The sequence below is a fragment of the Passer montanus genome, unplaced genomic scaffold (genome assembly GCF_014805655.1).
Source record: "Passer montanus isolate IOZ18808 unplaced genomic scaffold, ASM1480565v1 scaffold162, whole genome shotgun sequence".
In the NCBI taxonomy this organism is placed as follows: Eukaryota; Metazoa; Chordata; class Aves; order Passeriformes; family Passeridae; genus Passer; species Passer montanus.
In genome coordinates, this window is record NW_024363383.1 from 483,810 (window position 1) to 498,265 (window position 14,456).

Here is a 14,456-nt window from a genome sequence, read left to right on the forward strand (position 1 = left end):
CAAACTTCTCAAGGATTGGCCTCTATGGACAATCAGAAATTTTAAGTTTGAGCATAGAAGTGGCTCTAGTAAAGTATGCTACCTTTTAAATCATCTTGTCTTTGGATTGGTGGTCCCTAGAGAGCTGATGCAGAGACCAGTATGTGTTTTAAATAACTCAGTGATGTGCCTTCTACATGCACATCTTTGTCCTAAGAGAAAAATGTTCCATCTGAAGTATCATAGATATTTGAAGAAAGTTATTGTATGCTTAAGCAAGATGGTGTTTATTGATATTTTGTGGGGATATCTGAACATGAAAAACCTCCTTCTAGAAATGTTGTGTGATGGTGTACAGTTTAATTGCAGCAATGTAAGAGACAAGAAAGGGATGTCACATGTGGTAGCAAACATGATGATACGAAATCAGAGCAAGAATGCAACAAGTGACAAATTTTATCTGCAATACTTTTTTAAACCTGAACATTTTTTCTTCTTTTATTTTTGTAACTTTTTTCAACTAAGTGACATGCATGCCTAGAACTGTGAATGCTGAAGTAGCAATACAGAAAAGCACCTGCCCACAAGGTGAGCCTACAGCCACTTGCAGACCTGGCAGTGAGGTGAAGGCTGGGAGCTCTTCTACAGCAGCAAGAATGGGGGAGTTCTGGAGCAGCAGGTCCACAGCAAGATGCACCAGGCTGAGAAAAGAGAAGAAATATTAAGGGAAATTACACTGAACAAGTGTTTCCCATGGATAATGTAAGTATCTATTCCTCCCAGGCAGGCGAACCTTTCAGGTCCCAGTGGCTAGTCTGCTCCACAGTCTGTGTCCATGTTCATCTTGCTGTGGGACTGACTTTCCTTAACAGAGGAACCAAGACTAAACTGATAACATTCATCTCTGTTCTTGCTCTGACATGGTTATTCGTTAGTTCTTCCTAATGACTGTTCAGTTCCTTCCTTTGAGGGAGCCACTCCTAATCTGCCTCTGTTCAGGTTGGATAATGAGTCACTGACTTTAATACCAACTGCTATTAACCCTTCCTTTACACAACCAACATCTAGGAACTGTGGAACACATTGCATCTCAGTGCTGAAGTAGAAGATTGATTAATCTCGCAGGCTTTCTGCTGTTGGTTGATGAAAAAACACTTTCTTTGCCTCATGTCTTTGACTAATTGCTCTTTAAGTGTAGCTTAATTTACCTGCTTTCCAGAGTAATTTTGTTTTCCATAAATTTAACTTATTTTCCCTTGTATTCTTGTCTGGCCAAACTTTTAGTTTATATTAAATAAGTTCTGGAAGCACCTTGATTCCCCTTGTGCTTTTCCTTTTTCTTCTCACTGGGGAGGGAGGGTTGTGTTTGTGGCTGGGCATGAACTGGCAGCGCTCAGTTCTGCTGCACCTCCCTGACTCCAAGGATGCCAACAGCCAGGCTCCTGGTGGCATGTGCTCTGGACTAGTTTCCTCCCTAAACAACAAAACAGAAAAAAGCACAAGCAAATTTATCATCTTTTATTTATAGATCATTTGCCATTCCTAAGACTATTGAACTTAAAGACTCTGTAAGACAATTAACGACAAGAAGTTAATTCTTCTTGACTCAGTTATCGCTCACAAGGCTACTTAGAGAATGTCTTGTTTGTGATCAAGCTTTGCACTGTTGGAGCATTGGATTCATGCAGGGCTGTTTGAAAGTCTTATTTTTAGACATCTCATGCATGGCAGTAGCTGTTATTTTGACCAAATTTTGGTGATTTTTAGGATATTTGAAATTCTGAAGTTCTTTCTCCTTGATCCCCTTTCCTTCTATTAGCACTATTGGCCTGCTACCATATTTTGTGTGTTCCAAAAAATGTTCCTTCCAAACTGTTTTATTATTTCAATGTTACTATAACATATCTATTCTTATAGGGTAATCTAACAATTCTAGGGGGAAAGTAGTTCAGAAAGAGATCAGAATATTTGCTTAGGAAACCACAGTCTGAGAGTACTGCAAAAACAGATTTCTGAGAAGTACCATGCACTTATCATTGATTAGTTCCATAGCTTTTCCAGGATTCTTTGCTCTATCATCCTGATGCTGCACCAGTTGGGCTCAGACACACACCCATGGCACTCACTGCCTGGGGGTGAGCTGGCCCACTCCTGCTGCAACAGCTAGTCCCTGTTGGGAATATTTACTGTGGGTGTCAATCCAGCCTGACTGAAATCTCATTACCAATATGCTCTTCCTCATTAATAAAATATTAAAGTGAATATACAGCATCAGCAGCTTGACACTTCCTGTAGTTTTCCAACAGCTAAACAGCAGAGAACTGTTCAGGTGCTTTGGTATTATTGCAATGATAAACTTGCAGGCAACCTCTGGAGCTTAGGCACCTTGGCCTTTTAAAACATAATTTCTTCTGGTAAAACCAAAGACCGTTAATTCCTCACTGCCTGTGCAGTGAAGAGCAGGTTTCTAGCAGTAGTTGATACTAATGCTCATTTATGGGATTCTTCCCTGGTAGTTGATACTTATGCTCATTTACCAGTTATGGCAAAAGTCTGGCTGCCCTGTGGATGGCAGATCTCAAGATGCAAGCAGGTGCCACTTCAAGCATGTCTAAGATGAAAAGGCTGCCAAAATCCTTGAGGGAGGGGATTGTGTATCCCTGTGCTCCGCTGGTGCGGCCTCACCTCAAGTCTTGTGTGCAGTTTCAGGTGCCACAATACAAGAAAGATCTTAAGCAATTACAGAATGCCCAAAGAAAGTCTATGAAGATGGCGAAGGGTCTGGAGGGGCCCTACAAAGAGTGGCTGAGGGCACTTGGTTTGCTAGCTGGAGAAGGGAAGATCGAGGTCAGACCTCACCAGGGGCTGCAGCTCCAATCTCTGCTGCCTGGGACAGGGACAGCACCCAGGGAACGGCTGGAGCTGGGCCAGGGGAGGCTGAGGGTGGATATCAGGGAAAGGTTCTTCCCCAGAGGGTGCTGGGGCACTGAACAGACTGCCCAGGGTTTGGTCATGTCCCCAAGGCTGCCAGAGCTCCAGAGCATTTGGAGAACACTCTCAGGGATACCCGGGGTGGGATTGTTGGGGTGTCCTGTGCAGGGCTGGGAGCTGGACTCGATGATCCTTGCAGCTCCCTTCCAGATCGGGGTATTCTACGCTCTGGAAGCTTTACCAGGAGCAGCAAACGCTCAGCCAGGAGAGGCCAGGCCAGCCGGTCACCCTTTACCGGAGGCGCTACGGCCAGGTCGGGCGCGGCTCCCCGGCCGGAACCGAACCGCTGTGGGACCACTTCTGCGGCCCTGTCACGGCCGAACATCCCCGAGCCAACAGGTGCCCGGGGCGCCGCTCTGCCCCGCGGGGCCCGCCACAGCGGCCGCAGGGCTGACGGAGCGTCGCTGGACGGCAGAGCGGGACCGGGAGCGGAGCAGGCCGAGCCGAGACACCCCTGCCCTGGTTCCCGCCGCCGCTCCCCGCCCCCGGCCCCGGCCCCCTCCCCTTCCCCGCCACTCGCTTCCGCCGCGCTCCCGCGCATGCCCAGGTTATGCAACGGCCGCGGCGGGCGGGCCGGGCCGGGCCAGAGCCGCAGGGAAGGGCAGGGCAGGGGGCCGTGAGGGGCTCCGGGCTCCGAGCACGGGCGGCGCCGAGGGCGCTCCGCTCTCCCTGCGCTCCCGCCGCGGCCCCGCGCGGTGTGTGAGTGGCAGCGGCGCCGCCGCCAAGTCCCGCCCGTTCCGCTCTCGCTGCCGCAGGCGGCGGCGGCGGCGGGTTGGCTTCCTGCGCGCCCGGCCGCTCCCCCGCCCCCCGGCAGTCGGAGCCGCAGCCGCCCGGATCCCCGAGCCATGGCTCTGTGAGCGCAGCACATGGCGGCCGCGGCAGCCATGAGCCCCCCACTAATCCATACAACTCCCCCCTGATCAGCCACCAACGGCAGCCAGCGCTCCCACCCGGCTCCACCGCTCCCACCGCCCGCCCGCCGCCGCCGCGCCGCCCGGCCCGAGCCCAGACCCCGCTGCTGCCGCCGCCGCCGGGCCCCCGCTCGCCCGCTCGCCGCCGCCGCCCGGTCCTCACCATGGGAGTGCAGGGATTCCAGGACTACATCGAGAAGCACTGCCCCAGCGCCGTGGTGCCCGTCGAGCTGCAGAAGCTGGCGCGGGGCAGCCTCGTGGGTGGGGGCCGCCAGCGGCCCCCCCAGACCCCGCTGCGCCTCCTCATCGACGCCGACAACTGCCTGCACCGGCTCTACGGCGGCTTCTACACGGACTGGGTGAGCGGCGGGCAGTGGAACCACATGCTGGGCTACCTGGCGGCCCTGGCCAAGGCCTGCTTCAACGGGAACATCGAGCTCTTCGTCTTCTTCAACGGCGCCCTGGAGAAGGCCCGGCTGCACGAGTGGGTGAAGCGCCAGGGCAACGAGCGCCAGACGGCGCAGCAGATCGTCAGCCACGTCCAGAACAAGGGCACCCCGCCGCCCAAGGTCTGGTTCCTGCCGCCCGTCTGCATGGCGCACTGCATCCGCCTGGCCCTCATCCGCTTCCACATCAAGGTGAGGAGGAGCCCGGGGTCCCCCCCGCCCGGGGGTCCCGGCGCCCCCTCCCCGCCGCTCCCTCCCGGCTCCAAGATGGCAGCGGGGGCTGCCCGCGGGGGGAGGGAGGGCACCCTCAGCCGCTCCCCTCAGCGCCTCAAAATGTCGCCCAGACCCGCGGGGGCGGCACAACTTTCGGCGGCCTCAATCCCCGGGGGATTTTGGCTTATTTACGTGGCGTTGCTCGCCGCCTCGCCGAGGCCGGAGGCCGGGAGGCCTTGGCGGGGCGACTGGCAGCGCTCATGGCCCGGCCCGGCAGCAGGGCGGCTTCTGCCTCCATGTTCTTTCGCTCCGTTGACTCAAAATGTCCCTTCTTGCCTTGTGGGCTGTGGTACCGCAGGGGAGAGCGGGTGGGCGAAAAGCATCTCTGTAATTAATTACTGAGGGGAAGAAAAAATAATTAATCAGTTTAGTTCTCGCGCAGGATGGATCTGCAACAAGTTCCCGGCTGAGGCGAGGTGTTTTAAACTTGGGCTGAAGGGGAAATGGTTCGCTGCAAAAAACACAGGGGTGCCACTTTTGGCTTTATGGAGGTTTTTGCGTTTGCTCAGTGTTTTCTCAGTATCAACAAGCTTTTTAAACCAGTTGTAGACTAACTAGCTCCTTACTCCATAACAGCAACACTTCTAGTTTGTGCAATCAGCAGTGCCAAGCTGACAGTCCTTTTAAACCCCTTATTTTAAGGGGCAGCCTCAGTTTTCCAGCCCCACAAACAGCCCTTCACGTCGGAGCTGGGCTCTATGGCCATCTTGCCCTCGAAGGCTATGGTTTCAAAGGTTGCAGGATATGACCACGTCGCAGCTCTCCACATGGCGTTCCTGATTTACGATGGTTTCTGTTCAGCTGAGCGATTGTGTATATTGAAACACAAGACGCTGGAAAAGCAAGCCCAGAGATGAAGCTGCAGTTTTAGGAGTTGCCTGCTCACCTTCCTGATGGGGAGGGAAGAGCAGCAGGAGGGAAACACATACTCATGCTTTATTATCTTAAATTACTTTTTGTGTGTAGAAAAATATTATGTAACTTTCGGAATTGCTCGATCGCTAGCAGCACCTTAACGTTAATGTTATTTGGCCTTTCAGCGAATTAGAAACATTCTGGCTCGGCTGCAGCCCTGGAGTACATAGGCCGCTCTCCAAGGAGCTCACCCCACAGGTGGCTTTGGGTGAAGTTTCTCCTAGTTCTGCCAACAGAGCAGGAATCTTGTTGCTCCCTTGTAGTGCCCCGCTCACTGGGCCAGGCCCATCCTTGGAGGAGCACCGAGCTGGAGTACAGCCATCCTGAGATCACTCGGCAGTGGAGGACCCACCCTGTGGTGGCCCCGGCTGTGGTGGGGATTGGGTCACCAGGCTGGGGCTGCTGGGCCAGGCAAAGCATGTGTGGAACAAACTGGAAGTGGAGGCGAAGCTTGTTCTTGCAGGGCACGTGCAGCTGATGCCTTGGGCTTGGACTTGGCCTTGGTTAAAGCGAGGAGGTTATGGCCGCATGTGCTGCAGTCACTTTTCCTGGTCATCGTAGAAGCCAAATAGTGTTATGTTTTTTGGATGGTGGAAATTTGCATTATAAGTAAAACATCCTATCATTTGAACTTTGCGGGACCTTTTGTAGCTAGGAAATACTTCTGTTCTTTCAGCGAAAAGTTTTAGGGCCCATGCAGTGAAGGTCCTTACCTTGACTTGTTTGTGGTTGCATTATAAATCTTCCTCATTTGTTATTGAGACATAGAGATCATTAGTAAAAACAATGAATGGGGTAAAATAAGGATTTTTTTTTCCTTTTAATGTGTTAGAGACTTGGTTTAATGCAACATAGAAGTCCATAGTGTTCAACAGGAAGCCACCTGTTTTGATATCAATGGGAATTTAGTGCTTGCAGTAGTTTTGTGGTATGTTGAAATGGCTGTTAGTTTGTTAAGCATTTTCTGTTCCAGACCTGACTCAGGTACATTACATCTGAGTCGAGTTGCTGCATTTAACAATGGTATTGCCCTGTAGCATTTCGTTTGCTTTCCAGTCCAGCTGCTTTTATCTCCTTTATGGTTTCTTGGTGACAGGCCTTATTCCTAATCTCTGGAAGCAGTTACAGGAGTGTGAGCACACTCATAGAGTCCCTTTTCTGTCATTAAAAAAATATCCCAGACTTGCAAAATATCAGTACATACAATGTCCCCCCAGTTTGATAGAGAAGGTTTATGTGTTGGGTTAGCCCTGGGAGTTGGCAGCTTATTACCAGATACTGAGGGGTGTATGGGGAGAGGTTGTTGCTGTCCTCACCACTCAGCCACCACCATGGATGTCCCAACTGCGCTGGTTCTCTGCAGTGCTCAGCTGTCCTGGGGACAGGAAGGATATCAGCAGTTTCTATTTGATGCCTCAATTTTTTCAGTTGTCGAGAAACTGCTGATAAATCTAGTTGTAATGGATTAATTTTCAGGTTAGGAAGGATGTTTCATGGTTATAGTGGTCACATGCATAATGCACATTAAAGATATCTCTGAGCTTAAAGCACTTTCCTTCTCTGCTGTTCTTCTCTTACATGTTTCATTATATTTCTAAATCTGCTTTGTTACATGTATCTGTTTTTCTCTAAATCTTCCTCCAGTCTTAGTCTCACTCTCACTCTGATGTAGCCCTCTTGATGGGCACAGAGCAAATGCATCTTGAAAGCGTGATTTTTATTTACATGTATAGGTGATTTAAAAAATCTACATATGCATAAAACAATTGTTAAATTGTAGTGTTTTCTCACTTTGTTTTGAGAAGTTGGGTTTGAGAATACTGATTGACTTTAAATATGAATGCTCCTTCATATTTTTAGGAGTATTGAGTCTGGAGTAGGTTTCTATGTGAAGCTAGGAACTGGCCATGAATTTAATCCATTTTGGTAATTGAGAGGAGAAAAAGTAATGTCTTCTATCCAGAACAGTTATAAATCACTCACAGATGTTTTCAGCAGGATGTAAAAATAACAGGTTCCTCCAGGTTATAACAAATCTCCTGTGGGTTCTTGGTTTCATTGTGACCTGGTGTTTTTCAGTTTGGGGAGCATAATTCTTAAAAGAAACTTTAATGCTAAGTAGGTTTGCTAAAATTTAAATATTTAGGCAGTGGCGTTCTTAATAGCTCTAATAATTGGGGGGACTGTTTTGTTCTCAGTACCTAATGGTGCTCATGTGTATTTACTCAGGCAGGGTTCTCTCTGAGCCAGCACCATTAATGTTTACACAAGATTTAGAGTTGAAAATGATTCCAAATTCCTGTCTGTGATTTCCACTACATCCCTCTCCTGGGGTTGCTTTTGAAGCCTGCATGTTCCCGGGTACCTCTGCATTTGTGAGAGCCATGAGATATATCTCTTATTCCCATCTTGTTAGAGCTTTGTGGGTTAACTGTACTTTGGTAAATGCAACACTTTTCCTTGTGATGGTTCAGTTATTTGAGCATGGATTCTGGTATTCCCTGAACACACAGCAGATTCATGCTGGGTTAAAGAGTTCTGTAAAGTGGGGAGGGAACTGGAGGTTGTGGAGGTAGAGGAAATTGCTCATAGAAAATCAGAGGAGCTGTACACAGAGCTTCCTCTTGCGTTATCTACACACCCATGTCACACCTAGTGTTGCAGAAGGAGTTCTCACTTGGTTTTTTTATAGATCAGAGCTGCTTGTGCATGCAGAGAGGTTGGGTTTACAGATATGGACATAATTTAAATCTATCTACCCTTAATTAAAAAACATCGGAGGGATTTTTCTAATTTAAAACTTGTGAAGACTGGTGGGTGGGGGTGGGGTAAAGCCTAAGTTGCCTTCCTTTAGTTAGGAACTATGCAAATCTGATGTGTTTAAATTTTTCCAAAAACGTTTATTGTTTCTCCCACACCTTATGCTAGAGGGCAGCATCATTGCAAGAAAAATGAGTGTGTGTGTGTGTTCTTCTCACAAACAAAGTAAATTTCAAAAACAGTCCATCAAAGGAAGTTTCTGAAGAAATAACATTTTCTGAAGACCACGGGATGGTAGGATTAGTAGTAGGGAGAGCTCAGTGAACTGGTCTTCGTTTGCAGATGCAGGTGAGGTGCTGACTGTGTTGCTGCTCAGGATCTGGCTTGAAAGGGAGCATCTTATGAAGGTGCTGCATGGGAGAAGTAAAATTTGACATGCCTTTCTGGAGTACAAGATCTGGAATAGTTCAGGATCAGGTTCAGCAAGTGCAAGACATGAGTAGAAGAGGAAGGGTCACTGTAAACTTGCTGTGGGTGACTGCAGTGGCTGTGGAGTTTGGGACGTTGTCTCCTGTTCTGCAGAGGAAATAAATAACCTTGCTTGCACTAAGGCTGTGGTTATTCATGTGTGCTGTGGAGACTGAAGCTAATAGTTTTGTACTAGTCTATTTTGGGATAACTTGCTATCTATATTGTTGTTAAAATGGCATACACAGTGAGGGTGGGTTATACCAACACCCAGCTTCCAAGAGGATTTCTGTATCACTGAATGTGTATTATGTCTGTGGGTGGCAGAAGCATGAGGGATCCAAAGCCCTCAGCTGGCTGCAGTTGAGTGTGCTTGTATGCATACTGTAATTGAAACAGTTCTGAAGGTGTGTTGGAATGCAGGACTGTAGGTCCTGACCTGTCCTCATGGGACTTTAAGTTTCAGTATAAGCTTCTTGATTAGAAAGGGTTCCTTTTATATATCCGACATTAGGCATTGGCCCGTGTCTCCCTGCACATGTCTATTCAAGTAATCTGATTTCTGTAGCCTAAAATATGTGCTTTGCTAGGCAACAGGAGTGGAGAGGTGAAGTTTGGGCTAAAACCTCAAAGCAGTTTGCACCATCAGATACAGTTGTGCATGAAGGGATTAGGCTGAAGGTGGAAATGGGAAAAAAGTTCGCTTAATACAGCAAGGTATGCATTTGAAAGGTCAACAAAGCTATCTCTGTTCATCTGGGGTTGTGTTTGACCTGTTTAAAAGAGGCTCAGAAATCTTTAAAAGGTATCATGGGTTTGTTTGATCATGCAGGGCATCTTGGTGTGCTGAACTGCTGGAGTACCCACAGCCTCAAGGCTTTTCCCATGAGCTGGTACATACACTGGAACAGTAATGTCTTCAGAGTTCAAGTGTTTCTGGTAATAAGCAGGTTTTTTAGATAAGTTCACTAGTGCGTAATGCCAGTGCAGTGTGCAGGCTTCCAGAAGTGTGTGCTGTGCTTCCAAGTGCTCCTTACATCCTGTCTGTATGTGCTGCATCACTGGATTTTTAAAATTACTTTAAGAATATCTTGGGTATTTTAAATTCACATGTATAGTTTCAGAAAGACCCACTATGTCATAATAGTTGTGATCAATCAGTGCTTCCATTTACTCTGAAGCTAATTGCTCTGTCTTCCACTATAGGTTGCGCAGAGCATTGAGGATCATCATCAAGAAGTAATTGCTTTCTGCAGAGAAAAAGGTTTCCATGGTTTGGTTGCATATGACTCCGATTATGCATTGTGCAACATCCCTTACTATTTCAGTGCCCATGCCCTAAAACTGAGCCGGAATGGGAAAAGCCTCACAACAAGCCAATACCTAATGCATGAAGTTGCCAAGCAACTGGACCTGAATCCAAATCGCTTTCCTATTTTTGCTGCTCTTTTAGGTAAGTGAAGATGCTGCTAGTCAGCCTTACGATTTCAGTTGCTATTAACGGTTTTAAAATAATGTGTATGTAATTTGACAAGTACCTGGGGAAAGGCATCCCTTTGTTCCAGACATTCCTGCTGTGTGAGGTGGACTGGATGTGTGTTTGAGGTCAGACATGCCCAGTTTATAGAAACCTTTGAGCAATGCAAATTGTGGCTGTCTAGAAGGAAGAGTTGAAAGCAAGGGCTCAGTAGAGCTCTGCCTAACCAGAATATTCTCTGTAGGTGGGGGAAATCAGGACAATTCTGGTTCTAGTTTGGGTCCTGTATAGAGTATGAGGTACACTTTCCTGACGGGAAGTATGCTTTTGTCCTGAATTCTACCTAAAAATAACACCTATGGAGTGAAGGTGCTTGGTTTGCTGGAGCATTTTTTTCCCCTCAGAAATGAGTATTGGACAAATATGGCAGCATGTCAGGTGCAACAGAAATATACCAAGCTGTAATTGAGTGGAACTCCGCATTTCTGAAAGCACAAGTGACCGACGTTGTACCATTCCACTGGTTTTGGCTGTATACTTTCATAGCACTCCTGCTTCTCGTGCCCATGAGGTTCTCATACTCAGTAGCATAGGTGGGAATATCTCCAGTGTCACATTTCTGCTTAAATGGGACAGTTTTAACGCACTGTATTTCCATAGCAGTGATAGAGAATAACTGTCATACTCTCTCAGACAGAAGAGTGAATTAAGTACTGACAAAGTTGACTCCAGTGAATAAGATTTATTTAAAATAGCATTCTAAATGCTTTTTGGGAACAGCCATGTTCTTGATCTTGTCATGCTGTGCAAATAAAATAACTGGATTTTCTTTTTAATTTCTCACTCACTTTGTTTCAGTATGGTTACAAGATAGAGGAATAAAACTTATTGGAAAGCTCTCAGTGAGAGGGGCTGTGTTACTGTTTTAAATGCTAATATTTTAGTGGTCTTTAACATTGTTCCCAGTGCAGGAAGGCACCTTCCATGTTAAGAAGGAAAGATCCAATGGATCTTGCAGTAGACAGCCACAAGTACTTGACTAATTGGACTTGCTTTTTGTCAGTTTGTTTTTCCTGCCTGCACAGGTGTAGGGAGGGAAGGCAATACTAGGGACGGCTGAGCTCTTGTTGCAGGAATTGCATGACAGACTACTATTGCTTGGCTTTGTTTTGGAGTCTATAAATAAGTTGGGGCATGCCAGTTCAGTGAGTAATAACTACTGCTGGAAAAGCAGTTTCTCAGTTGCAGATATGCTTTATGCACTCCATGGGAAGTGTGGCTTTAAGTCACCACACAATTCCAGCCACATGGCCAGCTGGGGCTTTGCTTGCGTATATCAAACAGTAGGTGAGATAAGTTCTGATAAAGTTTTTGAAGGCTTTGCAGTTTTATGCAAGAAACTCTTGATTGTTTTTTCTCTATTGTCTTTCACGATCACAGAGTTTTCAGCATGTTCTTAGGAGAAAGAAATTGGAGGTAATTTCCCATGATTACACTAGAGATTTGGTTGCTTTGCCACCCTCTCTGTCAAATTGGTACGAAGGTTAAAAACCCACAGGTCAGCTACAAGTTTAGTTCTGAGTATTCCTTTGCATTTCTTGTGTGTATGTATTCAGTATGAGTAAGCGGAATAAAATTCATGGAAATCAGGATTGGAACAAATGATACTCCGAAGATCTTCCCGTGCTTGGAGCTTTTTTGATTTTTTTATGTGAGTGAATTTTAGGAACCTTAAGTATTTGGATAGAATATGATTATATGAGCTGTCAACAAACAGATACAGTTTGGCTTGAAGTATGGGCAACATGTTTTAAGTTTGCAACCTTGGTAATACAGTAACTTTTTTTTTAATAGGATATTACATGCCTATATGCATATAGGTGTGTGTAGCATGGAATGCGTTTAAATTAGGGTGGCTCATTTTCTAATCTAAATTTTTTATATTTTTGTTGAATATCTGAGGATTTCTCTGGCTTCACAGGTTATTCTGTCCTTATTCCTGTGGCCTCCTTGGGTCTTTTTTGATTGTGTTAAATAGAATAAAGAAAAGCACACTGGGAAGGAATGAGTGAGCATTTGATGACATGGGGAGGCACATGAATTTTTTTTCTGGGTACATCAGTGTAACTCCCCATGCTAGTACTTTGTGTAGGAATAAAATAATGTGTTCTGAAATAATTACAGCTAAGTTGCTGGTTTAATGTTTGCAGTTCCAGCAGGCCCAAACTGTCACTATAGCTGTGATATCCATATTCAGCTTAAGGGCTGCAGATGTATTTCCTTGTGTCCAGAAAACTAAAGTTTTCTTTGTGTTCAGAATCTTTCTTGTCATTAACTCCAATAATTAATTTGAGGAATAATGAAAAAGGAAAATCATCCTCAAAGTTTCAGTCTCACATTGAACAGTTGGAGATGCCTGAGGAATGACTCTAAACTGGGCAGTTAAAAAATTGTTCTCAATGGCAAGTGATTTGGCATTGAGTTCTGTTCAGGGATAAAGTCTCTATTGAAATATTCCCTCAAAATCTTTTTTCTGACTGTATCAACAAGGCAGACTTGTAAAGATTGCTTTCAGATGAGGTTCTGTGTACACTGTGGTTGGTTGGCTTGGTTTACAGGTTTTTTTCCTTCTTACACCTTCTCATCCGGGAGGGGTTTATAGCTGCAGCATTGTAATATAAAGGATATTCTTGGAATGGGTGGTTAAAATGTGGCCTGGATACTGCATCCTCTGAGCATGCTCTTAAAAATTTCTGTTCTAATTGCTGCTTATATAAACAGGGAGATGGTTTGGATTATTTTGTAACTTTTGACTCAAATACTTAAGAATAATTTTAAAAAGGATAACGCAAGCTTCAGCAAGTAGGAAATCAAATCCAGTGTGAAATACAGGCTCTAATTCAGTGAACTCTAGAAAGGACAATGGCTTCAATTAGTACCTAATTGCTTTAAAAAAAAAAAAAAAAAAAAACAAAACAAACCTAAGGCATACACCTAAAATAAGCCATTAAATTGGGAAAAATCAATATATGTTGAGGTTGTTCAGCCAGGTCAAGAAATAGAGATTGCTTATGTAACACTGATCTCTTTCCCACTGTGACAGCACTTTGTAACATGTTTAGTTATGGAATCCTGTTCTGCTCCTCAGTAAAATTTTAGAACTACATAAGGTGAGTACAGGCATCACTTCTTAATTGAACCACAGAAGACACTGCTGCACTTCAGCGTACATGGTGAGAATTGATCGAACATGGCCTCTGTGTGTTCTGGGGGATGAATTAACTGCAATGACAGATGGAGATGAAACAAAATTGGGGTTTTGGTGGAGAGAGGCCCCGAGTGTTTTAAAAGGTAGCAGCTGCAGGAGTGATTCAGTTGTCACAGAACTGTCCTGCTCTGGCTACAACAGATTTTTGCAGACCTGTCTAAAGACTGTCTAATCTTACCTTGACCAGATTAGTGAGCGTGGCTGTTATATGCAAACTTGTTGAATCTTTCTGATGTGAGATTAAAGTTTAGCTCCTAATGAAAAGAAATTATAACATCTCCTTGCTGGAAATCTCAGTAGTGGGTGAAGTATTGATTGGACACGAAGACTTCCCACTCTGAGAAGAGATCTGCTTGTCACCAGGCAGCTTTCCTGGCTTTTGCAGGTTAAAGAGCATTAAGAGCAAGCTAGATGATTTTACAAACTACCAAGAAATAAAAAAAATTGTTGTAATACTCAGAGAATATTTTCATATTCTTTATGAACAGTGCATTCACTATTAAACTGCTGCTCCGTAAAGTCAGGTGTTGAATATATCCTGAAGTTTTCTGCCAGAGTTGTGTTAACACGTTCTGTTTAGCTCTTTGTAAAGTTTGTGTCCACAGCCACTGAACTCCATCGGAGGTTGATTAGTTATGTCATTGATTAATACAAATATTTTAAATGTTAATAATATTTTTTTTTTGAGTGTGATGTGCTTTGGAAAAAAAAACCCGAATGTAGGTGATGATTGTGTATGAACAGTATGGTAAATACAGTCTCTATCTCTGTCCATGGAAACAACAGAATAATTTCCCAATTCTTTCCCTGCTGCCACCCAAGGTCCCATCTGACCTGGTCAGATCATAAAAAAAAAAATAAATTCAGGAACTGAAGACCTGCTAAGTGTCACCGGAGCTGCTGGTATTCCTGAGGGTTAGATAAACCTGGCTGGTGCCTTGCTGCTTGACCCATGCTTGCCAGTGGAG

General features: G+C 45.5%; 1 protein-coding gene and 1 long non-coding RNA gene across 6 annotated transcripts in view; one reads left to right on the plus strand and one right to left on the minus strand.

Annotated features, from left to right (window-relative positions):
* The window catches only part of LOC120499551, a 29,050-nt gene extending 24,867 nt beyond the window's left edge, over positions 1-4,183 (minus strand). For 2 of the 3 annotated variants that reach the window (XR_005626909.1, XR_005626907.1), the window contains exons 1-2: positions 4,045-4,183; positions 592-680 (exon numbers count right to left, since the gene is read on the minus strand). This is a non-coding gene — a long non-coding RNA (uncharacterized LOC120499551). Of the gene's footprint in view, positions 1-556; positions 681-4,044 lie in introns of all 3 variants that reach the window. The other variant, XR_005626908.1, reaches the window with a different exon arrangement.
* Positions 3,547-14,456, plus strand: part of FAM120A (family with sequence similarity 120A) — a 48,793-nt gene continuing 37,883 nt past the window's right edge. For 2 of the 3 annotated variants that reach the window (XM_039703366.1, XM_039703365.1), the window contains exons 1-2: positions 3,547-4,519; positions 9,950-10,196. In XM_039703366.1, the coding sequence (XP_039559300.1) occupies positions 4,046-4,519; positions 9,950-10,196 (721 nt within the window). In that variant the 5' untranslated portion in view covers positions 3,547-4,045. The remainder of the gene's footprint in view (positions 4,520-9,949; positions 10,197-14,456) is intronic. The other variant, XM_039703364.1, reaches the window with a different exon arrangement.